At 53.2% G+C, this 22,452-nt stretch overlaps 10 protein-coding genes across 10 annotated transcripts; 6 read left to right on the forward strand and 4 right to left on the reverse strand.

The window, feature by feature from the left end:
* Positions 1 to 164: 164 nt before the first annotated feature.
* CAOG_07330 (hypothetical protein) lies at positions 165 to 1,751 on the forward strand (the record flags this gene model as incomplete). Its single annotated transcript, XM_004343139.1, has 4 exons — positions 165 to 239; positions 470 to 556; positions 769 to 1,364; positions 1,451 to 1,751. 4 exons carry the CDS (start codon positions 165 to 167, stop codon positions 1,749 to 1,751), a joined length of 1,059 nt encoding a protein of 352 aa, XP_004343189.1.
* Positions 1,752 to 1,990: 239 nt separating this feature from the next.
* CAOG_07331 (serine carboxypeptidase S28) lies at positions 1,991 to 4,108 on the forward strand. Its single transcript, XM_004343140.2, has 3 exons — positions 1,991 to 2,237; positions 2,664 to 3,801; positions 3,938 to 4,108. Exons 1-3 carry the CDS (start codon positions 2,017 to 2,019, stop codon positions 4,052 to 4,054), a joined length of 1,476 nt encoding a protein of 491 aa, XP_004343190.1. The 5' UTR covers positions 1,991 to 2,016; the 3' UTR covers positions 4,055 to 4,108.
* A 90-nt stretch (positions 4,109 to 4,198) lies between these two features.
* Positions 4,199 to 5,816, forward strand: CAOG_07332 (hypothetical protein; the record flags this gene model as incomplete). The annotated part of the gene is made up of 2 exons (XM_004343141.1): positions 4,199 to 5,128; positions 5,223 to 5,816. 2 exons carry the CDS (start codon positions 4,199 to 4,201, stop codon positions 5,814 to 5,816), a joined length of 1,524 nt encoding a protein of 507 aa, XP_004343191.1.
* A 45-nt stretch (positions 5,817 to 5,861) lies between these two features.
* Positions 5,862 to 8,286, reverse strand: CAOG_07333 (beclin). The gene is made up of 7 exons (XM_004343142.2): positions 7,743 to 8,286; positions 6,975 to 7,563; positions 6,715 to 6,859; positions 6,544 to 6,632; positions 6,392 to 6,460; positions 6,160 to 6,297; positions 5,862 to 6,059 (listed from the first exon to the last, which is right to left on the reverse strand). Exons 1-7 carry the CDS (start codon positions 8,206 to 8,208, stop codon positions 5,921 to 5,923), a joined length of 1,635 nt encoding a protein of 544 aa, XP_004343192.2. The 5' UTR covers positions 8,209 to 8,286; the 3' UTR covers positions 5,862 to 5,920.
* A 333-nt stretch (positions 8,287 to 8,619) lies between these two features.
* On the forward strand, positions 8,620 to 10,174 carry CAOG_07334 (hypothetical protein; the record flags this gene model as incomplete). The annotated part of the gene is made up of 3 exons (XM_004343143.1): positions 8,620 to 9,251; positions 9,369 to 9,525; positions 9,605 to 10,174. The coding sequence occupies 3 exons, from the start codon at positions 8,620 to 8,622 to the stop codon at positions 10,172 to 10,174; spliced, it is 1,359 nt and encodes a 452-aa protein (XP_004343193.1).
* CAOG_07335 (hypothetical protein) lies at positions 10,166 to 13,269 on the reverse strand. The gene is made up of 8 exons (XM_004343144.2): positions 13,160 to 13,269; positions 12,338 to 12,927; positions 12,131 to 12,234; positions 11,935 to 12,055; positions 11,627 to 11,814; positions 11,356 to 11,507; positions 11,131 to 11,253; positions 10,166 to 11,019 (listed from the first exon to the last, which is right to left on the reverse strand). The coding sequence occupies exons 1-8, from the start codon at positions 13,254 to 13,256 to the stop codon at positions 10,376 to 10,378; spliced, it is 2,019 nt and encodes a 672-aa protein (XP_004343194.1). The 5' UTR covers positions 13,257 to 13,269; the 3' UTR covers positions 10,166 to 10,375.
* A 252-nt stretch (positions 13,270 to 13,521) lies between these two features.
* CAOG_07336 (hypothetical protein) lies at positions 13,522 to 15,104 on the forward strand (the record flags this gene model as incomplete). The annotated part of the gene is made up of 2 exons (XM_004343145.2): positions 13,522 to 14,406; positions 14,547 to 15,104. The coding sequence occupies 2 exons, from the start codon at positions 13,522 to 13,524 to the stop codon at positions 15,102 to 15,104; spliced, it is 1,443 nt and encodes a 480-aa protein (XP_004343195.2).
* CAOG_07337 (hypothetical protein) lies at positions 15,091 to 17,832 on the reverse strand. Its single transcript, XM_004343146.2, has 7 exons — positions 17,358 to 17,832; positions 17,168 to 17,272; positions 17,008 to 17,097; positions 16,679 to 16,928; positions 16,315 to 16,580; positions 15,658 to 16,224; positions 15,091 to 15,553 (listed from the first exon to the last, which is right to left on the reverse strand). The coding sequence occupies exons 1-7, from the start codon at positions 17,769 to 17,771 to the stop codon at positions 15,185 to 15,187; spliced, it is 2,061 nt and encodes a 686-aa protein (XP_004343196.2). The 5' UTR covers positions 17,772 to 17,832; the 3' UTR covers positions 15,091 to 15,184.
* Positions 17,833 to 18,113: 281 nt separating this feature from the next.
* On the forward strand, positions 18,114 to 20,090 carry CAOG_07338 (histone deacetylase-3). The gene is made up of 3 exons (XM_004343147.2): positions 18,114 to 18,354; positions 18,735 to 18,995; positions 19,179 to 20,090. The coding sequence occupies exons 1-3, from the start codon at positions 18,134 to 18,136 to the stop codon at positions 20,032 to 20,034; spliced, it is 1,338 nt and encodes a 445-aa protein (XP_004343197.1). The 5' UTR covers positions 18,114 to 18,133; the 3' UTR covers positions 20,035 to 20,090.
* Positions 20,091 to 20,098: 8 nt separating this feature from the next.
* CAOG_07339 (zinc-binding dehydrogenase) lies at positions 20,099 to 22,319 on the reverse strand. The gene is made up of 10 exons (XM_004343148.2): positions 22,098 to 22,319; positions 21,887 to 21,930; positions 21,732 to 21,783; positions 21,478 to 21,575; positions 21,322 to 21,390; positions 21,161 to 21,241; positions 21,023 to 21,092; positions 20,620 to 20,946; positions 20,484 to 20,546; positions 20,099 to 20,398 (listed from the first exon to the last, which is right to left on the reverse strand). Exons 1-10 carry the CDS (start codon positions 22,264 to 22,266, stop codon positions 20,235 to 20,237), a joined length of 1,137 nt encoding a protein of 378 aa, XP_004343198.1. The 5' UTR covers positions 22,267 to 22,319; the 3' UTR covers positions 20,099 to 20,234.
* Positions 22,320 to 22,452: the final 133 nt, after the last annotated feature.

Genomic DNA, 22,452 nt, shown 5'->3' on the forward strand with positions numbered 1-22,452 from the left:
ATGGCAGATTCGTCCATTTTCAGTATCCACATTCGATTCTTTGAAATCTGTTGCTGAATCGAAATTGTCTCAGAATCCACTATGCGTGTGCGAGTGCGCGTGCATTTCGACCCAGTCTGATTTTTCTTTTCATTCTGTTTTTGTTTTTCCCCCTGCTCTCAGAAATGTACAAGCCGCGCGTTCTGCTGGCTGCTGCAGCGCTCATCCTCCTGCTGGTCTTGATCGTCAGCCATGCCAGTGTAAGTGTGATTGAGAGCAGCTCTTCCTTGTCACAACTTCACCCCCCCCCGCCTCCCCAACTACCCAACTCTGGATGAGTCGCATGGATGATGGTTCAGCTAGCTCCTTTGGGACCAAACAGCACCCTCCAGCGTGCGAACTCTGTTTTGTGCTGCCGCCATCGCTCACTTGCCTTGCTTGGTTGTTGCTTTGATGCATGGTTGCTTTGTTACTTGATGGCGAGCAACAGTCGGATGCGCACATTCGCGAGCAGCTGCGGGTCAAGCAGCAGCACGCTGACGAGCTCTCGGATTACGTCCAGCAGCTCGCTGTTGAGGTAAAAGCTCAATCTCGTCACTCCCAAGGGCCACGATGGCAATGACAGCTTACTGCTTTGATGATTGAGGGGGTTTGGGTGGAGGTGGCTTGGCTGGGGCAGGGCCGGGAAAAGACCATCATCGCTTCGACCTCGCTGCAAAGACCACCAGCGGCTTTGTTTTGATTCACCTTGATCGTTTTACGTCGTTCCTCGCTCTTCGCTCTTGGTAGGCGACGTCCTTTACAGATGAGAGCCTGCCAACGCCGGCGCAATTGTGCACCAACAATACACTCACGCTGGCGATCGTGGTGCCCTTCCGAAGGCGAGACGAGCACTTGCAAGTCTTCCTGCCTTGGATGCGACGACACTTGCTGACCGAGCACGCCGTTCGGACGCAAGAGTGGTCGAAAGGAAAGGCAGATCCCCTGAAGAAGCCCATTTGTCGCTTTGCAAAGTTTGTGGTTGTCGAGCAAGCAGACAATTTACCGTTCAACCGAAACTGGCTGCTCAACATCGGAGCGCGTTACGCACATGAAACGTACGCCGCCGATGTCGTGGCATTGCACGATGTGGACACGCTGCCAATGGATGGCGTGAGCTATCTGACCGTCCCACCACTGCCACTTCAACTCAGTGCGGAACTCGATCGAATCGGATTTATTCCGGCTTCGCCGCATCACACTGGCGGCGTCAATCTCTTGCAGTATGCTCAATTGGTCTCCGTCAATGGCTTTTCCAACGAGTTGGATGACTCGGCAGAAGGGTACGACGGCTGGAAGCCTTTTAATTTTTGGAGTGTTGGTTTCACTTTTTTGTGTTGCGCTGTGTGCGTCGTTTTCTCATGCGTTGTGCGGTTGCTGCTGATTGCTTTCTCTTCTTGGTGGCGTGCACCTTTCGCTGCCGCTTCCACAGAAAGAACTTTTTCAAACGATTGCAGAGTGTCGGATGGCTTCACAACGCGAAGGTCATGAACCGCCCTCCAGTTGGCGAAGGGCGGTTTTTCACGCTGTCATCTCGATTCCACAACACCCATTCAAAGACAATCTATGACGATTCCGGTCTCGTTAAGTCCATCAAGGGCTGGTTTTCAAACCCCTTGGAGGACGTTGTTGGACCGATGCAAGCCGACGGGCTCTCCAATGCTCGCTCCAACCTCAAAGAGCTCGTCGAGGTCTCTGAGGACACTGTCCTGCTTCGCGTTGTTCCACAATAAGTTGACCGTTCGTGAGATTATTAGACCAAAAAATACATTCTTGAGTTTTTGCCGGCCAGCGAAGAAAATGCACCAAACACGGACGAGATTGACCTGTTGAGCAGCATAACGGACCATGATGATATTGATGCTTCAAGGGCAGTGTTGCATGGTGCTCCTTTTTCTCGCTCAAGTGCCTACATTCTGAGAGAGTCGTCTGAGTTTTTTTTTTTGTCTCAGTCTCTTTTTTTTTTTTTTTTTTTTTTTTATCCTTTCGTTTTTTCCTATGGTTTTCCATTGCCGCGCTGCAGCTGCCGCTGCCTCGCTCGGCCTCGCCGTGCTCCTCGTTGCGTGCCTCGCGCCTGACGCAGCCACTGCTCTCGGCCGCACGCCTGCCTCGCTCATCCAACGCCGATCCGCTTCCGCGCTGGGCAACGACAGCCAGTCCGTCTTCAACCAGCTGATCGATCACTTCAATCCGCAGCACCGCGAGACGTTCAAGCAGCGGTGCGTTCGTCCAACCATCCCCTCATTCCTTTAAAAAAGCGTTAGAAAACGAGTCGAACTCGAATTCCATCTCAAACGAGCAGCCGGGGTTTGATATGTGTGTGTTTGGGTGAGCTCGTCAGGTTTGGAGTCCGCACCGTGACCTCGCCTCGGCCGTGTGATCGCTCATCGTCCTCGTCGCTGGGGTGCATTCCACGAGTCAACAATGGAAATGGTGCCTTTTGCATGTTCATGGCATCGCACCATGTGTGGCTGGTTATTCTGCCAAAATAAGGCTTGTTGTTTCTACAGTTCTGAGCATCTTATTCTTGACATGTCGAGATCGACCCCCAAGTGAAAAAAAAAAAAAAAACAATTGTCACTCACATCATGCCCTTTATTACACGGAATATCACCTTTCCCCCCTTTGCTTCCGACTTTGAACAGCTACTTTGAAAACACGGACAACTTTGATCCCGTCAACGGACCCATTTTCCTGTACATTTGCGGCGAGGCCACCTGCGGAGGCATTCCCAACGACTACATTCGCGTCTTGTCCAAGCAGTTCAATGCCGCTATTGTGACGCTGGAGCACCGTTACTATGGCGAGTCGTCGCCGTTCGCGCAGCTCACCACGCCGAATCTGCAGTACTTGACCTCGCGTCAGGCCATCAACGATCTGGCTGCCTTCCGTGACTTTTACCAGCACAATGTGGTGGACGTCCGCTACGCTCAGCAGCGCGCTGGACGCGGCGACAATCTCTGGTTTACCTACGGCGTGTCGTACTCTGGCGCGCTCTCTGCCTGGTTCCGCCTCAAGTTCCCGCACCTCACTGCTGGCAGCCTGGCCAGCTCGGGCGTCGTCGACGTCGTCCTGTCCTTCCCCGAGTTTGATGAGCAGGTGACTCGCTCGGTGGGCTCCGATTGCGCGAATGCCCTGCACGCGGCCATGTCGGGCGTCGAAGCCCTGCTTGCTGCCAATCCCGTCGCGACCAAGGTCTTGTTCAAGGCGACGTCGCTTTCCAGCAACCTCGACTTTTTGTCCATGCTTGCCGATTCGACCGCCCTGTCCGTCCAGTACGGCCACAAGGATTCCATGTGCCCGCCGCTTGTCCAGGCGTTCCAAGCTGGCCAGAACATGACCCTGGCGTTTGCGCAGTACGTGACCACCTCGTTCTACACCATCTTTGAGGTGGATCCCTTCTCATACAGCCAAGAGTACCTCAAGCAAGTGCAAGCGGGTCCCGATTCTGGCGCGCGTCAGTGGACGTACCAGACGTGCGCCGAAATGGGCTACTTCCAGGTCGCCCCCGCCGGCTTTAGCATTCGTTCGCGCCAGCTGACCATCGACTACTATCAGTCCTTGTGCCAGAACGTGTTTGGCGTCTGGCCCCCGGTCATCAACGCCACCAACGAATATTATGGCGCGCGCAACATTGCCTCGACGCAAACCTTCTTCACCAACGGCGCCCAAGATCCTTGGCAAAACGTGACACTCCAGGTTTCCAACAACCCCTTGCGACCCACTGCAACTGCTGTCTGCGACAACTGCGGCCACGGCGTGGACATGCGCGGGTGCCCTCAGGTAAGAAATGATGGATGTCATGATTTGTTTTTCGTGTTGCTGTTGTTGTTGCTGTTGTTGTTTGCTGGAAGATAGTTGCTGGAGTCCTCACGAGCTATGCGTTTGTCTGTTTTTGATGTGATTGTCGAACGAACAGTCTCCGGCTCAAACCAATGGCGACACGTCTCTGTGCAAGCCCGACGGCTCCAATGTCAAAGCGATTCAGGCCAGCATTGTTCAATATCTGCAGGCCTGGCTCAAGCCCCAGTTGTGAATCTTGAGGTAGCCTATTCTTTGGTGTGATCATTGCTCAATAAAAGCACATTGGTTTTTGACGTTGCATCTTTTCTATACATGGTATTCTTCGACCCGTGCCAAAGTCAGTCACTCTTGTGCGTGTTGTCGAATCGCCCAACAGATGACCCGCGCTCGCCGGCTTGCGGCTGTGCTCGCAGTCTCGGCGTTCGCGTTTGCTTGCTTTTGGTGGCATCCGTTTCATCCAGCCAACTCCATCTCGCTGAATAGTGACACATGCGGCGGCGGCGGCGGCGTTGTTGTCGACTCAAACAGCGCGTTGCTGCTCCAGCTGGAGCAAGCCAATTCTGAGCTGCTCGAGCTCAGACGTCGGTTGGCAGAAGCGCACCAACCGGCCATGCCAACGCCCCAATGCGATTGCCAGTCGCACCAATCCATGCCTGCGTCCGAGGCTGCTCTTTCAGACCAAGATCAGTCTGTGGCGAATCACTTCCAGGACTTGGCTCAAGTTGCCGCCATCTTTCGTTCGGATATCAGCCCGCCCGAGCCCTCTTCCACACATCCGCATCAAATATTCATTGAGCTGGGAGGCCATTTGCGCTCTCAAGGGCGGAATTTGCGCAACTTTGAGAGCCTTGTCGCGTCGCTGCGGGAGCAAGGCGGCCAGGCCTTTGTCTCGGAGTACACCTGGTCCAAGCTGGACGACGATACTCGAGCGACATGGTGGAAGCATAACGAAATGGACTATGTCGCCGAGCAGACCAAGATCCACGGTCTGCCACGGGACATTCTGTCCAATCTGATTCAGCCGGCATTGAAGCGACTGCAGATTCCTCACTTGGTTGTCGTTGGACAAAGCGCCACCGAGCGGGGCAATTTTGAATTCAACCGTTTTCGATCGTGGCTAGGCGCGCATCGGGCGACGCGGTTGTTGGCGCAACAGGAGGGCGTAGCAATGCACCCGCACGATATCGTCTTGTCGACTCGGCCGGATGTGCTGTTTGTCAAGTCGCTGAAACTGGCGCCGTTAGTTGCCTTTCTGAAGCGGAATCCCATGACAATATTTGTCATTTCACACGAGCGCACTTACACGGTGAGCTGATTATGCCATCAGAGTTGGCCTGACAACTTTCGTAAAGTGGTGGCGCTCATTTGTGGCTGTGCTTTTCTTTTGTGAAATGCTGCAGGGTGAGCACAAGAACGACCCATCCGACGTCACATGGATTACCACTGTGCAGGCACAGGATGCATTCGTCTACAGCTTGCAAAGCTTTGGCCGGGCAGGGCCGTGTTCACCGGGAGCCGACCCGAGTTTGAATTGGTTTCAAGTGCTCATGTTCACTTGCACTCCAGTCACGCTGCGGTACATTGCGCCAGAAATGCCAGTATTTCTCCATCGACTGCACAACGTGACGCACCGCTTCCCGCAGGCAGACTTTCCTTACATGGGCCACCTGGTGGTCGATCCAATTCCATTTGACATTGTTTCCACGCAAGTGTGCAAAAAGCCATTCCGCGGCTTTCAGCGCACGCCACTTGAGCTGGTCTCGAAACGAGGAAAGGTTATTTCTACATTGAGCCAACTCACCCACACTGGCAACACGACTGTTGAGGTGAAACCGGGCGTTTCGCGACGAATGCCATCCCTCAATCTCGATGACGGTGATGATGGCGTTCCTCTGTGTCCGTTCATCGACCGAGTCAAGACCGAAATGTATGGAGCCGAGGGATTCTTTACCCATGGCGAGGCCATCGATCCACAGACCATTCCACGGAGGTGAGACGGGCGGAGACACGACATTTTTTCATTTTTCGATTTCGTGCGATTCGTTGTTTAAAAAAAAGTATAGTATTAACACAAAGAGATGTTTCAACACCACTGAGCTTATTGGGGGATCATCTTGCTCACCCAAGCCAAGCACCATTTCAAATCCGTCAACAAGTTCTTCAGTGCCTTCGTCCACGTTTCCAGCTTGGAGTTGACAAACCTGATGGACTGCTCTCCAATCTTGTCTTTGACGACACTGTCGCAAGCAAAGCGAGTCGAAACAAAAAACAAAGTCAGTCAGCTGTACAAGAGTCGCAACACAACGCAAGCAGTCGTGATGTGCAGTCGAAACATACGGATATGGCAGATGGAACTGAGGATCTCGACTCTCGACATGAAGCGTCAATTGTTGCAAGCAGTCCAAAAACGCAATCATGGCGCTGTCAAAGCTGGACTGGCCAAAGTTGAACAGCTTTGAGGCTCCGGTCGAGTACCTAGAGAAAACAAGAAAAATAAAGCAGGGGCATGAAGGCAGTGAGCACAGCATGAAGAGCAAAGACGAGCAAAGATAGATCAGCGGATCTTTACAGCTCAAAGCGCGTTTCATCTTCAACGTTTTCAATCCGAGTGTAGCTCCCAAGCGGAACAATTCGGTACCTGGATTTCCAAACAGGTCAGTGAGAGCCTCCAGAAAACCACAAAATCACACGAAACCTCTTGTTCAAAAAATCTCAACGTACTTGTTGAATGTAAACTTGAGACGTTCAGCCATGCTTTGAAGAAGCAGAGCGGTTTGGCCCCACGCCGCATTGATTTCAGCCCAGTCGACCTGAACCCACGAAATGAGAATGACACCCTCGAAAATTTCAAAGCTTCCGCACGACGCCATGCGAGGAAAGTGACAAACATACCGGGCTGTTTTGCAGGCGCCCGAGCCGGAAACCATTAATCGTGCCAAAATGCCCTTCAAACCAGATGTGGAACGTATCGTTGTAGATGTTGGTCTTGTTCAATCGGCTCAGCGAGGCTGACGCATTTTGCAAACGCATCTCGATACTGCATTACACACAAGGAAGAAGAAACCCCCGAAGCAAAAGGTCAGATGACAACACAAACACGCTGATCAAAACCCCCCAACCAACCAACCAAACAACCAAACAAACAAACATACCAATCATGCTCCTCGAGAAACTCGCGGAGTTGCCGCTGGAACTCGCTGTACTCTTTCCAATAGACTTCGCTGTCGCGATCAACTTCAGCTTGCTGCACAGTCAGAGAGGCGAGTTCCTGACTGGCAATCTCTCGATCCGTCTCCAGCTGGAAGACTCGCTGTTGCAGACCCGCTTCTTCAAAGCGCAGCTTTTGAAGCTCCTCACGCTCGAGTGCGCTGTCACGCGGATCGGCATCTTCCTCCTGCGACCGTGCCAAGAACTCGCGGTAGTAGTTGAGCTCTTGCTCTGCATCCAGCAAGTCATCTTCGAGGCTTTCGACGAGTTGGTCGCTGCACTCCTTGCAGAGTGGGTGGTCGACTTCGCCCATGCTCGACATCAAGTCAAACAAGCTGCTCGCTGCTCGGATTCTGTACTTGAGGCTGCTGTTCTTCTTGTTGGTGGGGGTAGAGCTGCCACTCGTTGCAAGGTCGACTGCTGCAAACGACGACGAAGGTGTCAGCGTGCTGCTACCGCCAGTCGCGGGTCCCTGCGATGCCCCGACGCCTGGAGTCAGGCTGGCTCGTCGTCCATCGCCATCAGCAGCGTCTCCTGCTCGAAGGGCACAAACCAACAAAAAAGCAAGCAAAAGTGAGAGTCAGTGCAGCGAAGTAAGCTGTACCCTCTCCGCCTCGCCTCCCGTTACCATCACACCACCCCGCCCCAAACTAATTTGCTCGTAATGCAAATATCAAGCTTTTTTTGAGCAAACATGGCCGACGCCCACCTACCTTGAGACGGCGGTTGCAGCAGCTGTTGGGCCATTCTGGCGCACGTCTCCTGGTCCATGTCCGCCAGCGACGCGTCCAGCTTGAGCGGCAGCGAGCACTTCTGGCAGACAAAGCTGACGTGCGTTGTCGCGCCAAGCACCTGGTTGCCGTCCATCGACTGCTGCGTCTGCAATGACGACGCTGTGCTCGACGGCATTGTCGCGGTGGGAATCGGCGCTTGCGGAAGGGACAGCGCAGGCACCATTGCGCTGGGTGGCATTTGGTAGGCCTGCAGCTGAGCTTGAGCCTGGGCTTGGGCTTGGGCTTGAGCTTGAGCTTGAGCTTGAGCTTGAGCTTGAGCTTGAGCTTGAGCTTGAGCACGGCTCGGTGACATTGAGCCAAGATTCGGAGGCGACGAGCCAGCCACACTGTTCGGGTTGCCGCCGCCAGCAGACGCATTCGAAATGGCAAGCCCAGATGCACTCATGGTTGTCTTGGGATGGGAGGGTCGGGGTAAGGACGGTCAAAAGAAGGCGCTCTCCAGCTAAACTTGTACTGTTGGAGATTTGAATGACTGGACTTGCATTGACTTGAATTGGGTTTTCCTACTACTCCAGAGTCCAAAGAATCACGCATCAACGTCATAAACACATGGAAAATGGTACTCGTTAAAAATGGTTTGGAAGCAAAAAGCAGCTTGGCTTGAGCATGTTCAATTGCTGTCCAGCAGAAGCTATCGGCGGCATGCTGCTAGTGCTCAATGTCTGACCTAGTAGAGTATCGCATTTGCTACTAGTATTACCGCCAGACTAACTTGTATTGTTCAACCGCAGTCTTCTGTTCTGCTCCATTGGGAGGAAAACCTGAATCGCCCTTCTCCCTGTTCGCTCCCGCTGCAATGGCGCCAGGATCGAAACAGACTCACAATGTCCTAATAGTACTGCTCCTCGTGTGCAATATCGCAACCGTGGTGCTTCTGCGGCCGTGGGACACGCAACAGGCCGAACAATCCGTCCACCAAGACACGATCGCGTCGCTCGAGACGGAGCTGCAGGACACCCGACGCCAGCTGGAGCAGCTCGTGCAGAGCATCAGTTTGCAGGACGCGATCGACGTGCCATGTACACAACTGGCCTCGCCTCCAGAAAACCCAGTCCAAGCTGATCTCGAGTTGCCCGAGCTGGCGGAACGATTCCAAGATTTGGCAAGGGTCGTGGGCGTGTTTGCATCCGACTTTGCTCCAGCTCCATTGCCTGCTGTTACAAGTCGGATATTCGTCACAATGGCGGGGCATCTTCGCTCGCAGGCGCTGAACCTTGCCAACTTTGAAAGTTGGGTCGAGCCGATGCGAGCGCAGGGCGCGCAGATTTTCCTGGCCGAGTACTTGTGGTCGGATCTTGATGCTCCCCAGGATAGCTGGTGGAAGAAGAACGGGTCTGCACTGGTCAAGGAGCAGACTCTGATCCACGGCAAACCGGTCGACATTCTTGCAAAGCAAATCGAGCCCGCGCTTCGTCGGTTGCAGATTCCGTATGTGACTGTGGTTTCCGATCAACAAGCAGAGCGTGGTGTGTTTCACTCCCATCGTGCTCGCAGCTGGGTCGGGGTCCATCGAGCAATGCATTTGCTCCCTCGCATGCCAAACAGCGGACGATTCACCGTCGCTCCCGCAGACATTGTCATGTCGACCCGACCCGACGTGCTGTATGAGCGGAGCTTTGCGGTGCGACCGCTCGTGGCCTTCTTGAAGCGCAACCCAATGACTGTGTTTGTCATGTCGTTCTACCACGATCCAACCAAGACGGTACGTTTTTTTTTTGTTTGTTGAGATGGCGTGTGTGTTTGCCGCCTTGGTTTTCGCTCAACTTGGTCTGTCTCGACAGGGCGCACATCATAACGACCCCTGCGAGCTCAACTGGATTACATCAGTGCAAGGGTACAATGCAATCATTCAGACGGTGCAGACCATGGACGTCAGCACATGCACCCTTGGCACAAGCAACCCAGGCTTGCACGAATTCCAGCTGCTCATGTTCAAGTGTGCGCCAGTCACCGTTCGCTACCTCTCTCCAGACTGGTCTATTCATTATCACAGACTGAGCGGTGAGACGGCAGCATTTCCCAACCGGAATGCATGGGGTCGAGGGCGCCTTCTCGTCTCGGGCGAGCCGCTGGATCTCGTCCAGACGCATCGCTGCAAAAAGCCATTCTTTGGTGTGAGGCATGTGCCTATTGCTCCTATCGATAGGAACGGGTTGCCGGCGTCCACAGTATTTCAGCAGACCGCGCAGGGGATTTCGGAGGTTCCCTTCAACTTGACGGAGAGGGTGTGGATGTCGCCCAATCTCGACGACAACGACGACATTCCTTACTGTCCATACATCAACCGGCAAAACACCAACACAAAGTACTTCGGGACCGAGGGACTAGTTGCACACGGTCAATTTGTTTAATAAGCCCCAACGTCACAAAACAAAAGAATGCAAACCTGCACAAATTTGCAAGACATGAACTAAACACAAAGTGGGACAACAATAGATACACACCACCAAAAACACACACTGCAATGCATCAACTGAAACACAAGTGGCAAAAAAATAATCCGAAACATGATCAAAAATTCAAAAAAAAAAGGAAAAAGAATGGGCCCCCATTTACTCTGTCATCATCACACGCTGTTGTGAAGCATTGGACTGCGGTGGCGGAGGGCGTTGCGGAGTGCTGGTACGCGGTGAAACAGGACGCGCAGGCGCCGAGACTGGTCGTGCGACAGGTTCTGCTGGTGCAGCAGCCTCAATCATGGGCCTCGAGCGGGGAGCCTCCAGTGCAGGCATGGAGGCTGGCGCGGACAGGGCAGGAGGACCTTGCGGCTGTTCTGGACGCTGCTGATTGCCTGCCAAGACTTGTTTGCTGGCCTCGGTTGCAGTCATTCGCACAAACGCGCCCGTGCCAATCTTGCGCGTGTTGAGGGCAACGCGTCCGATATTGCCGGCAGTGTCCATGGCGTCGCCAGCAGCCACGCCTGCTGGGCGGCCATAGCGGTGTGCAACCACGGCAACAGTCGCGGAGCGCACGTCCTTGCCAATGATTTCCGCAGCCCGCTCAAGACCTTCAAACACCGTGTGAACTGCAACAGCACCCGAGGCGGCCACACGATGCAGATTGCTCGGCTTGGTCTGCTCGGTTGCTTGCGGGCCATACAGGGCCTTGTTGATGTGCGGTGTGACCTGCAAGGCCACGTGTGAGGCGACCTTGTGCACGCCCTTGACGACAACCGAGCTGACTTTGACAACACCGCCTGTGGCGAGAAGATTCGAAAAAAAAGCAAGAAAGCAGCCACGCCGTCAGTTAGAAATGGCACACTCAAAATTCGACGACGACGATTCAGCACACGACACAAGTTCAGTACCAGTAAACGTCTTGGCATATTGCAAGTTCCGACTCGTTTGGTGATCAACGCGAGCAGGCTGCTCCGACTTTGGAAGGACGGAAATCAGCTTGTCGCCCCCTTGCACCACAACTTGTCCGGCAACTGAAGAATGGAAACGTCGCAAACAAAAAAAAATGATGAGTTGGCGTGATCGAGCAAGCTGCGTCCATCGCTCCAGTCAGTCAGTCAGTCAGTCAGTCATACCGGCAGCACCGCGAACGGCCGTCTCTGAAATCCAAACCGAGCTGCGCTGAAGGGCTTGCTGGATGTAGTCGGCCCAATCGGCTTCTTCACTAGCAGTTCGAGTTCGGACGACTGCAGCCTCGCCAATGTAGCGACGCGCGACCTCTTCAAATCTGTCAAACACACCCCATGAAAAAAAGAGCAAAGATCGAGAGACAGAAACATCAGCTCAGCTCAATGATCGTTTTGATCAGACGGTCGACAAAATTGTGCAGACGACAAAAAGGCGTACTTGTCAAACACCTCTTCGGGACATCGTGTATCAAACAGCAGCAAGAGCTGACTGGCGTTTCGCAGGAGCAGTTTAAAGCCCTTGTTGCTGCGATCACGAATGCACTTTGTGACTTCTGTCAACGACATGGAAAAGTCACGGATTTGCACCTTGCAATCTGCCTCGCTCGAAAACAGCTTCAGTTCGCCCTGGTGGTTGAAGAAGGAAAAAAAGAAAGAAAGAAAAAAAGAACAGAAAAGGGTGAGAACGACAAGCAATTTTGAGCATGTCTGCGCGCTTTTCTGCCATCCCCTCCAAACGCAGCATACCTGAGCAGCAAGCTTAGACTCATCCTGTGCATTCACCAGGTAGGCAACAACATTCTTGGCTGTGAGAATGGACCCATCCGAGTCGAGCTGGACCCGAGCAACACGATTCCGTTCTTGGTATCTGTGAGATGCCGACCTGCAGTCAGCAACACGCCGAGCAACTGCACTTTCAACAAGATATTGCAGATTCACATACGCGTCGTATTGCATCTTGGCAGCCGAAGCAGCAGCCGTGGAAGCTTCTTTGGCCTTTTCGAACGCGATTTTGCCAAACGCCAATCCTGTCGCCAACCAGCCAGACTGCATCGAATATTCCACCGCCCCCCAACAGAGCACAAAACCAAAACAACCAGATTGAGCATCTCTGCACACCTGAGCATCTTTGGGGTTGATGCTTTCTTACGTCGGAGGCGCTGGAAGAGCTCGAACGAGAGACGGGCGCGCTATTCGACGTGCTGGCGGCGCTGGAGCTGGACGGGTTTCTGTAGTTGATGGAGGACGAACGTGCCGATGACGCTGAGCTTGACGACGACGACGACGACGACGACGACGACGAAGCACTCAGTCCGCCATCGCGAAAGTCGCAAAAGTGGCGCATCATCTCCTCGAGCAGCCGGACGTAGTTGTCCTCGATCGAGTAGCCCAGGATGAGGCCGGTGAACTCGGCCGTGTGCAAGCTGCTTGTAGTAGCGGTCGTCTGGTCGTGCGCTGGGAGCGACTCGTCGCGCAGTGGGTTTGGGAAGATGTAGAATCGCGGCCCAGCGCGCAGGACGGGCGAGTCGCGCATCAGCGGGAAGATCCACTCGGCGCACTGCAGAAAGCCTTCGAGCGTCTCTTCGAACGCAGGCGCAGACGGCGCTCCCGATGATGACGGAGCAGGGGAGGCAGAGGCAGCGTGCGAGTGGCGAAAGCGGCACACAGTCAATGGGGCGTCTTCGAGCAGGAGCGTCGTCTGCGAAGAGCCGTTCGCGTCCACGCCAAACACGTTCACGCCTTGTGGATAGCGTTGATGGACAAGATCAAGCAAGACACAGCGAGATGAGCAAACAAGCCAATAGAAAAGGGGGGGGGAAAGAAGCCAAAACACAGCTGGTGGTCCCGTGTTCTGAGAAATGACGTCAAATTCGCGCCAAATTTCGCTGTTGCCCTGCCCGCCCGCGTCACCCGAACGCTTGGTGCCAAGGTTTGGTTTGACTTTTAGGGGGGGGGGTTGGGAGAAGCTTACCGGATGGCAGGGACATGAGGATGTCGGCCTCTTCGTCGCCCGGTTGCGGATCGGGCGAACTGATGTGCTCGAGCTGGATAAAGTCGTCGTTCTGCATTATCGATTGAACGGGAAAAAAACAAGAGTGGATCTTCATCGTATTGATTTACTGAGGTTGATCTACATATTCGATGTGGATGCGATGGAGTTGCTGATGCTGACAATCAATGATAAACGGGAAGGACGTAAGAGAGAAGAAGCAAAAAGAATTGCCAAAAAAGTGCAATCGTTCCCAGAGCTGTCAAATTCATTCATTCCACTTTGTCTAAAAACAGATCAAAACACTCGGTTAAATTATTGTACCGTTAACAGCGCAAAAGCACATGTCGTTCACTGCGCTGGCATCACGGCCACTTGCTACCAAGCTGGTAGTCGTGCTGCTGTTGTTGCTGTTGTTCAATCTGGCGACACTGGCGCTGCTGGTGCGGCCGTCGTGGGGCGCGACGCGCTGTGACAACTCGATTCTTCGCGCCGAGCTTTTGGAAGCCAAGCGCCAGCTCGCTACCGGTCTTGCTGGTGGTGCTGCTGCTGGTGGTGGTGCTGGTGGTATGAACGCATCTTCGGATGCCGCCAAGCTGCAGTTGGCAGCACAGTTCCTGGATCTCAGTCAGGTCACTCGGATTTTCGCGTCCGACTTTCCGCCGCCCAGCCCGCCAGAGACCCAGACACGCATCTTTGTCGCGATGGCTGGACACTTGCGAACACAGGGCAAGAATTTAGGCAACTTTGCAAGCTTTGTCAAAGCGATGCGTGCGCAGGGAGCGCAAGTGTATTTGGCCGAGTACACTTGGCACTTCCTGGATGATCCGTACCGCGACACCTGGTGGAAGGAAAACTCTGCCACATACGTCGCTGATCAAACTCGCATCCACGGTACTCCTGTGAGCATTTTCGAGAACGAGATTGAGCCGGCACTCAAGGCGCTCCAGGTACCATACCTCGCCGTCGTCGGCGATCAAGAGATGGTCCGCGGAGCGTTTGCATCCGAGCGCTATCGCAGCTGGGTGGGCGTTCATCGAGCGCTGCTCATGCTTTCCCAGCTTCCGAATATCGGCGCGCTGAATCCCGGCGAAAGCGACATTGTCATGTCCTCGCGACCGGACATTTTGTACGAAAAGGGCTTTCTCGTTCAGCCGCTGCTCGATTTCCTCAAGCGCAACCCAATGACTGTTTTTGTGACGTCGCACTTCAGTGATCTTGCTGTGACTGTAAGTGGAGTCGGGGAGGTGCGGGCAGGAGGAGATGGGAGCCAGTAGATCTAGAGTTTTTTGTTGTTGTTTGTTGATGGTTTTTTTGTTGTTGTTGATGGAAGCCTGACTTTTTGAGGCTGTCGTGTTCTCTCTGATAGGGCGCTCATCACAACGATCCCTCCGAACTCACGTGGATTACATCATTTCAAGCATACTCTGAAATCATCCGTGCTGGGCAAGTGTATGGGACTGGCCGGTGCTCGCCGCAACCAGGATTGCACGAATGGCAGACTGTTCTTTTCTACTGTGCGCCCGTGTCCATCCGGTACATGTCACCCGAGTGGACGATTTACGCTCATCGACTACACGGGGAGCTGGCTCCATTTCCGAATCACGACAGCTTTGACTTTGAGCTTGGCCCCATCGCCAGCAAACCCGTCGACATTGTCGCGACTCACGTGTGCAAAAAGCCGTTTTTCGGCGTTCGACATGTGTCCATTCGTCCGACGGACCAGAACGGGCAAGAGCTCACCACTGTCAAGCAGCGATCGGACGACGGGATCCAGGAAGTGACGCTTCCACCTCTGGCTGAGCAAGTCTGGCAATCGCCAAACCAGGATGACAACGACGACAAGCCGTACTGTCCCTTCCTAAAGCTAAAGGACAAAAAGTATTACAGCGCCGAGGGGTTGTTTAGCCATGGCCAAATGGTGTGAATTATTCATGCAAGTGTAAATTAGAAGAATTAGAGTTAAAAAAAAAAAAACATGCTGAAGTGAAAGAGCTGCATGCAGGGCTATTGCGATTGTATTTCGCCTTGCATTAGCAATAAACATCCTTGAAGGTGCACTGGGAGTGTCTGAACGAGCTCGAGGACGGCCTGGACTGCATCTGGAAATCGATTTCCAAGGCTGCGTGCTTTCGCTCGTTCGAACAGCCTTAGTGATGCTCGGGCGACTTTGGACAAGAGGTCAGTTGCGGCGCGCGTTTGGGGCAGGCGCTGTCTCAGTCGAAACAAGTACACACTGACGAACGCGAGATACACGGCGCATGCATTTGTAAGCGCTGGAAGCGCCGTGAAGCAGGCCATCAGAGTCTGCCACTGTCCGCGATTCAACGTTTCGGGATTTCTCTCCATGAATCGCAACGAAATATGAGAATTGATCTGCGCGCAACAACAAAATACATGTCAGGTGAGCAAAACCGGTTGCCAAGACTGACAAAAAAAAACAAAAAACGCTTTAGTGAAAATGTTTTTCCTCATCTCACCGCGTCGAGCATCACTGGGATGGTGCACGCAGCGAGTCGAAAAGTTTGGGCGACCTCCATGTGATTAGAGTTGTGCACGGCGAGCGATGGCCGGAGAGTCCGAACAGGCCACCAAGCGAGGAGCGACTCTGGCTGCATTTCGCTTGGGGGTATCGGCTCTAGCGGACGAAGCCCGAACGTCAGCTCCAAATGTTCCGAAAGAGATTGCCACGCCACATGAATGTCTGCACAAGCAGACGACTCTTGATACTGCATCAGCAACAGCTCGAAATCGATGGCATTTTCTCCAAGTGTCAATCCATGCTGAAGTGCCTCCGTCCACCGAACTGAGCATTGCCGGATTGCCTCAATTCCATCGCTGATGCTGTCTTCGACCGCAACTAGTGGGTGATAAAGGGAGCGATAGCTTTCGAGCGACTTGGACTCGGGCGACTGCAAGCTGATTACCAGATTCAAGAGCGCTCGAGCAACACCATCAGTAATGCTGCTGACATCGGCATCTCCGTGCGATACCCGATCGCGGATGCGCGGTCCTGTTTGGCACACGAGCAAATCCAGCAAGAGCTCCTGCGCAAGGGACCAGCGCGGTGAGTGCAACGTCGCGTTTCAAGGTGCTCAAGTCGATGATTGAAAAAAAAAAACCAGAATAACGCTCACCAGCAATTGTCGTGGCAGATGCTCAACCAGCAGATTTGTCGAGGACGTGCTCAGAATCTCGGTAAACGTGGTAAACAGCTCGTCGGGCTCGGCGGTGAGGAGCCTGCCAGGACAGTTGTTGGTCTCAACAAACCTGATGCGCAAGGCGTGTTCCAGCTGCGGAAGAAGAAGAATGGAACCGAAGTACCGCGAAAACGGCAGCGTGCTGGTTTGAAGCAGCAGAACGGCGTCATTTCCCATTCGAGCATCATCAAGGGGAAACTCCACTGTTTGAAAGCAACAGAATCAAGGCCAATGAGCAACAAAGAAGGGCACACGCGCAATCTTGCACAGGTTTTAGCTGTTTCCAGCACCAAAGCCATACCGGTTGCGGGGAACGACTGCATGAGTGCGTCATTGTACGCAGCAAAGGATTTCAGTTCGCTGGCGTGAGTTGCAACAAATGAACACGTCTGGGAGTGGCTTTTCAGCTGCTGCCCCAGCTGGCCACAAAGGGCAACGAGAAACCAGACGAGTGGCGCTGCGAGCTCGTCAACAGTCAGAAATCCATGCCAGATAATGTTGCGCAGATTCAATCCTGCAGGTGGGCCTAACAGCACTCGGAGCAAAAAGATCTACAGCAAAAGCGCACGGCACATGAGATGACTAGATTTTCAGATCATTCCGCAAAAACCAGAACAGTACAGTACGCACGGTATCTGGCCCAAAAACCTCGACAAGTTCAGGCACCAGCAGCAAATCTCGAAACAACAGCGGTCTTGTCCCGCCTTGCCACCGACAGACCTGTGGGATGGGTGAAGATTTTGTCAGGGTCACCTCAGCCGCACAAGGAGGCTGATCGAATGAAACCTACATCTGCTAAAGATCGCTCGAGATGCGCAGTCATAGCCAGAGCGCAGGCCATTTTGGCAGAGGCAAACGTGTTGCCCATCCACGCGTCCAGAGAAACGTGTATCACCTAAACATTATTACAATGCACTCCGAGTGTGAGGTGCTTGCTGTGGAGGTGAGAGTTCTGAGCCGATTGACAATTTCCAACGCACCTGATGCTGAGACATCCATTCAAGTCCTTGTCTGAGCCTCGCGACTTGGCTAGCGGTCGGAGCTGGAATTTGAGCAATGGTTTGACTCAATTGCAATGCCGCACTTCTCAGAATGGCCGTGTCGGTGGTTGCTGGCGACGGGTCATGAACGCTCTGACGCAATGTGGCTGCAATCGACTCGCACAGCCGCGTGTCCGACCACCGGAGTGGCTGTGACAATGCATCTGCATGTTCTGAATGCTGGTCTAGCGTCCATGATGCCCGCTCGGCAGCAGCGACGCCGGGTTCGTGTCCGATCGCGGTCAAATTTGGCGCCAAAGCGACCAGTCTGTCATTCTCGCAGTCCCGACCACGGAACGGCGCCACGAGCACTCCAAACACTGCAGGCGAGAGTGCTGATCCAACGACAGACATTTAGTCGTGGGTTGGCATCAGCGATTGTTCTGAGACCAAAGTTCCGTTTTTTGCCGCGCACAGAAATGGAGGACTGAGCTGAGTTTGTGTTTTGTTGACAAATGAAACCACTGCGAAATTCAGCTGCGCGCACTGTGCAACAATCCGTACCATCAGGGTCAAACAAGTTAGTGCAATGCAAACAATCGAACAATCCAAGGAAAAAAAAAAAAAAAAAAAAAAAAAAAAAAAAAAAAAAAAAAAAAAAAAAAAAAAAAAAAAAAACCTTCCAACCCAATGCAAAATCCATACAAAACGATTGGTTTTTTTTTTTTTTTTTTTAAGAATGGCAGTCCTCCTTATTGATCCACTGCCCCCGCCGAATGACGTCCAAGCGCCGCGTGTCGTACTTTTACGATCAGGACGTGGGCAACTTCCACTACGGCCCTGGACACCCGATGAAGCCGCACCGCCTGGCGCTGACGCACAACCTCGTCCTGAACTATGGTCTCTACAAGAAGATGGAAGTCTACCGTGCTTCACGCGCGACGGACAGCGACATGCAGACCTTCCACGCCCCGGACTACATTGACTTTCTCAAGAGGTGCGTTCCTGCGTCTCTGCACGTTCGTAGTGGGGGGTGAATCAACCGGGTCTTTGTGCTGGAGATCGAAGAGCGCGGTATCATGTTGAAGTGCAGAGAGTGGACGAAGGATTGGGCCGCGCTTCCAGCCGTGACTCCCGACTCGAGTTCAGCATCAGTCTGAAGAAGAGGATGATCACGATTTGCGGAGGAAGCGGGAGGAGCGGAGGCAGCGGGATGCTGGATTGCTCTCTCCAATGCACGCCCCAATGCTCGCCCCAATGCAAAGCCCATATGCTTTTATTTTTTATTTTTTTTACCCGGATTTTCTGATTTATTTTTTATTGTTATTTCTGATGATTGTTGACAATGGCTTGTTACAAATGTCTCGCTACGAACAGAGTCACTCCGGATAATCTGAGCCAATTCTCCCAAGCCTTGTCGAGATTTAACGTTGGCGAGGATTGCCCGGTATTTGACGGCGTCTACGATTTCTGCTCAATCTACACGGGCGCATCGCTCCAGGGTGCTGCCAAGCTCAATCTACAAACGTCCGACATTGCAGTCAACTGGTCGGGCGGTCTGCATCACGCCAAAAAGTTTGAGGCGTCCGGATTTTGCTACGTGAACGACATTGTCATTGCCATTCTAGAGCTCCTAAAGTACGTTGAGCATGATTATGATGCGCATGGCTTTGCAGTCTTTGGATGTGGGGGTTTGTTGTTGTTGTTGGAACCCGGAACGCTGCTTCTCGAGTGTTTTTGTTTTTGCTTTTTGTTTTTGTTTTTGGCTTTTTTGTCTTCTGTTGCTCACCCTCACCTCCTCCTCCTCACTCTCTCCGTCAGATACCACCCGCGAGTGCTGTATATCGATATCGACATCCACCACGGAGACGGCGTGCAGGAGGCATTCTATACGACAGACCGCGTCATGACCGTCTCGTTCCACAAGTACGGCAACAACTTCTTCCCTGGCACGGGCGACCTGCACGAAGTGGGTGTCCAGAAGGGCAAGCTGCACAGCATCAACGTGCCGCTCAAGGACGGCATTGACGACTTTTCCTACAAGATGCTGTTCAACCCCATCATTGGCGCCGTGATGGAAAACTACCAGCCAACGGCAATCGTGCTGCAATGCGGCGCAGACTCGCTCGGCTGCGACCGTCTCGGCTGCTTCAACTTGAGCATCAAGGGCCACGGCGAGTGTGTCAACTTTGTCAAGAGCTTTGGCGTGCCCACGCTGGTCGTCGGAGGCGGCGGCTACACCATCCGCAACGTGGCGCGGTGCTGGACGTACGAGACCTCCTTGCTGGTGGACACGACCGTGTCGAATGATCTCCCGTTCAACGACTATCTCGAGTACTTTGCCCCGGACTTTACGCTGCATCCGGACACAAACACGCGCGTTGAAAACGAAAACTCGCGGACGTATCTCGAGCAGCTCAAGAACAGCGTGCTCGAAAATCTGCGCAGTTTGCAAGGCGCGCCTAGTGTTCAAATGCACGAAGTCCCGCCAGACCTCATCCCGCGCGAAGACCAAGACGACGAAGCAGACGATCCAGACGAGCGCATTTCCCAACGCGCAAGCGACAAGATGGTCGAGCATGAAAACGAGTTGTACGAAGACGATCGGGACAATGATTTGATTGATAATGATGCCGTGGCCAACGGCACGCATTCGTCGAACGCCATGGTTGAGTGAAGCGCAAGTTTTTTTTTTGATTCATCAGATTATTTCATCAAGATTGCTTTAATTCGAAGTCTCTGTCGTTCGTTATCTTGCCATGCAGAAGAAAAACATGAACTGAAGATGGCGTGCGATGATAGATCACGTTGTATTTCTGGCACAACGCCGCACACAACGACAGCAACCTTTCGAAAAAAAAAAAAGGCGCCACTCTTTTAAAAGTGAACCATGCCACGCAGGCACTTGCCCTCGTGCATCAGGTCAAAGACGTGGTTGATTTCCGCGAGCTGGACGTTGTGCGAGATAAACTCGTCGACCTTCAGGCGGCCCTGCTCGTACTGCTGGACGAGGTGGGGAATGTCCTTGCGGCCCTTGTAGCCTGAGGAATAACAAGTCGAAGGCGGCAAAATTGAGCATTGAAAAGATTAGCGATCGGAATGCGCCCGTTTCAAAACCCGACTCACCTCCGAAGGCGGTGCCCTTCCAAACACGGCCAGTAACAAGCTGGAACGGACGGGTCGAGATCTCTGGATCAAGGAACAATAAAAAAAATCTATCAGACACAAACCACAAAAACTCTCAACGCTATGAGACACAAACCTTGGCCCGCAGCGGCGACGCCAATGATGACGGATTGACCCCAGCCCTTGTGGCAGCTCTCAAGCGCCTCGCGCATGGTCTTGACGTTGCCAATGCACTCGAAAGTGTAGTCAAGACCGCCATCGGTGATCTCGACGAGGTGATCGGTCAGCTTCTTGTCGCCAAGAGTCTTGGGCGAGATGCACTCGGTCGCGCCAAACTGCTTGGCAGCTTCAAACTTGTCAGCGTTGAGGTCAATGCCGATGATGCGCGATGCGCCAGCCTCCTTGCATCCCATGATGGTGGCAAGACCGACGGCGCCCAGGCCCCAGACGGCGCAAGTAGAGCCTACAATCAAAAAGAGATTCGACGATGAGTTACAAAAGGAGGGCAATGTAAACTCGATGTATCCCCGAGATTTTACCCTTCTCGACCTTGGCGGTGTTGAGAGCAGCACCGTAGCCAGTGGAGATGCCGCAGCCGAGCAAGCCGACCTGAGACAGCGGAACAAAGAGTGAGAATAAATTCGTGGTTTGGGAACAGAATTCCTCTTGCCACAAACCTTCTCAAGGGGGGCAGTCTCGCTGATCTTGGCGAGAGAGATTTCAGCGACGACAGTGTATTCGCTGAAAGTGCTGGTGCCCTATTCCAATGAACAGAGTGAACCGAACAAGTGAGGTTGGATCGGTTTTTGTCTCAATGTGCCACAATCTCGAGACAAACCATAAAGTGGTAGATGGTCTGGCCATTGCAAGTGAAGCGGCTGGTGCCGTCAGGCATCACACCCTTGCCCTAATAGAGAACGAAACAACAACAACAACAACAACAACAGGTTACACCAACGACATGTTCCAACAAAAAAGGTTTCCAACTTCTTACTTGCGTAGCACGGATCTTGCTGCACAGGTTGGTCTTGTTGGAGGTGCAGAACTTGCACTCGCCGCAGTGCGGAATGTACGCAGGAATGACGTGATCGCCTGTCGACAAGGAAGCAAAAACGCGACATTGCCGTAAGTGCGGGCGTTTGTTTTCGGTCACGTTCCCCTCGACCGTACTGATGGCGTTCTCTCAACCCCAATGAAACGCATCAACTGCGCATCACTATGAGAAGTGGCTTGAAGGTCTGTTGTTACCTGGCTTGACGGAAGTGACGCCCTCGCCGACGCTCTCGACAATGCCAGCGCCCTATTGACAAGATCGGAGCAGGTTGAACGTTCAAGTGAGCTTCGTTGCTTGTACCACGCACGCACTACTGCCATTGCCACTCTTGTGAATCTGTGTTGGTTACCTCATGGCCCAGAATGACGGGGAAAACGCCCTCGGCATCGGCACCTGTAACGTGTTTTGGAGCGTTTTCTCCAGCGAGTGAGCTCACACAGTCATCCCAACCCCGTCCCCCGCCCCCACGATAGTCGACTGCAATCTCCATAGTAAAGCTCTATGCGAGTTCCTATGAATCGCGGACCCCCTCCCCCTTGTCATATGCTTTGTCCCCAAACCTGAGCGCGTGTACTCGTCCGTGTGGCAGACGCCCGTCGCAGTGACCTTGACGCGGACCTCGCCTGCGCGCGGGGCAGCGACTTCAATGTCCTCGATCTTGAGGGTTTGGCCAGCAGCCCAGCAGACGGCGGCGCGGCACTTGATCGGTTGACCAGCAGTCGATGACATGATGCGTTTTTGTAGTGTCGGAGTTGTTCTTGTGGAAATGAAGAGTGGCGAAATTGTTTATACGGAAGGGTTACGAAATGCGCTGCAAAGAGTGAAGCTTTTGCTAGTTTCAGTTTGTTACGCATCGTGAACTTTTTTGTTTTCCACATCGTTTTTTCTTTCTTTCTTTCTTTCATGCTTCTGAGT

Source organism: Capsaspora owczarzaki (assembly GCF_000151315.2).
Source record: "Capsaspora owczarzaki ATCC 30864 unplaced genomic scaffold supercont2.15, whole genome shotgun sequence".
In the NCBI taxonomy this organism is placed as follows: Eukaryota; class Filasterea; order Ministeriida; family Capsasporidae; genus Capsaspora; species Capsaspora owczarzaki.

What these genes read in the sequence shown, in the direction of transcription:
- CAOG_07338 (XM_004343147.2), top strand. Translation starts at nt 18,134, where the DNA reads ATGACGTCCAAGCGCCGCGTGTCGTACTTTTACGATCAGGACGTGGGC. An exon ending in TACATTGACTTTCTCAAGAG is followed by an intron (nt 18,355 to 18,734) that starts GTGCGTTCCTGC and finishes CGCTACGAACAG; the next exon opens with AGTCACTCCGGATAATCTGA. An exon ending in GCCATTCTAGAGCTCCTAAA is followed by an intron (nt 18,996 to 19,178) that starts GTACGTTGAGCA and finishes TCTCTCCGTCAG; the next exon opens with ATACCACCCGCGAGTGCTGT.
- CAOG_07335 (XM_004343144.2), bottom strand. Translation starts at nt 13,256, where the DNA reads ATGCAGAACGACGACTTTATCCAGCTCGAGCACATCAGTTCGCCCGAT. An exon ending in GCTCTTCCAGCGCCTCCGAC is followed by an intron (nt 12,235 to 12,337) that starts GTAAGAAAGCAT and finishes TATTCGATGCAG; the next exon opens with TCTGGCTGGTTGGCGACAGG. An exon ending in ATATGCCAAGACGTTTACTG is followed by an intron (nt 11,020 to 11,130) that starts GTACTGAACTTG and finishes TTCTCGCCACAG; the next exon opens with GCGGTGTTGTCAAAGTCAGC.
- CAOG_07333 (XM_004343142.2), bottom strand. Translation starts at nt 8,208, where the DNA reads ATGAGTGCATCTGGGCTTGCCATTTCGAATGCGTCTGCTGGCGGCGGC. An exon ending in GCTGCAACCGCCGTCTCAAG is followed by an intron (nt 7,564 to 7,742) that starts GTAGGTGGGCGT and finishes CCCTTCGAGCAG; the next exon opens with GAGACGCTGCTGATGGCGAT. An exon ending in CAGTTCCATCTGCCATATCC is followed by an intron (nt 6,060 to 6,159) that starts GTATGTTTCGAC and finishes TGCTTGCGACAG; the next exon opens with TGTCGTCAAAGACAAGATTG.
- CAOG_07337 (XM_004343146.2), bottom strand. Translation starts at nt 17,771, where the DNA reads ATGTCTGTCGTTGGATCAGCACTCTCGCCTGCAGTGTTTGGAGTGCTC. An exon ending in TCGAGCGATCTTTAGCAGAT is followed by an intron (nt 17,098 to 17,167) that starts GTAGGTTTCATT and finishes CCCATCCCACAG; the next exon opens with GTCTGTCGGTGGCAAGGCGG. An exon ending in AGGTTTTTGGGCCAGATACC is followed by an intron (nt 16,929 to 17,007) that starts GTGCGTACTGTA and finishes CTTTTGCTGTAG; the next exon opens with ATCTTTTTGCTCCGAGTGCT.
- CAOG_07339 (XM_004343148.2), bottom strand. Translation starts at nt 22,266, where the DNA reads ATGTCATCGACTGCTGGTCAACCGATCAAGTGCCGCGCCGCCGTCTGC. An exon ending in GCAAGATCCGTGCTACGCAA is followed by an intron (nt 21,391 to 21,477) that starts GTAAGAAGTTGG and finishes GTTCTCTATTAG; the next exon opens with GGCAAGGGTGTGATGCCTGA. An exon ending in AGACTGCCCCCCTTGAGAAG is followed by an intron (nt 21,093 to 21,160) that starts GTTTGTGGCAAG and finishes CCGCTGTCTCAG; the next exon opens with GTCGGCTTGCTCGGCTGCGG.
- CAOG_07331 (XM_004343140.2), top strand. Translation starts at nt 2,017, where the DNA reads ATGGTTTTCCATTGCCGCGCTGCAGCTGCCGCTGCCTCGCTCGGCCTC. An exon ending in CGCGAGACGTTCAAGCAGCG is followed by an intron (nt 2,238 to 2,663) that starts GTGCGTTCGTCC and finishes GACTTTGAACAG; the next exon opens with CTACTTTGAAAACACGGACA. An exon ending in ACATGCGCGGGTGCCCTCAG is followed by an intron (nt 3,802 to 3,937) that starts GTAAGAAATGAT and finishes TCGAACGAACAG; the next exon opens with TCTCCGGCTCAAACCAATGG.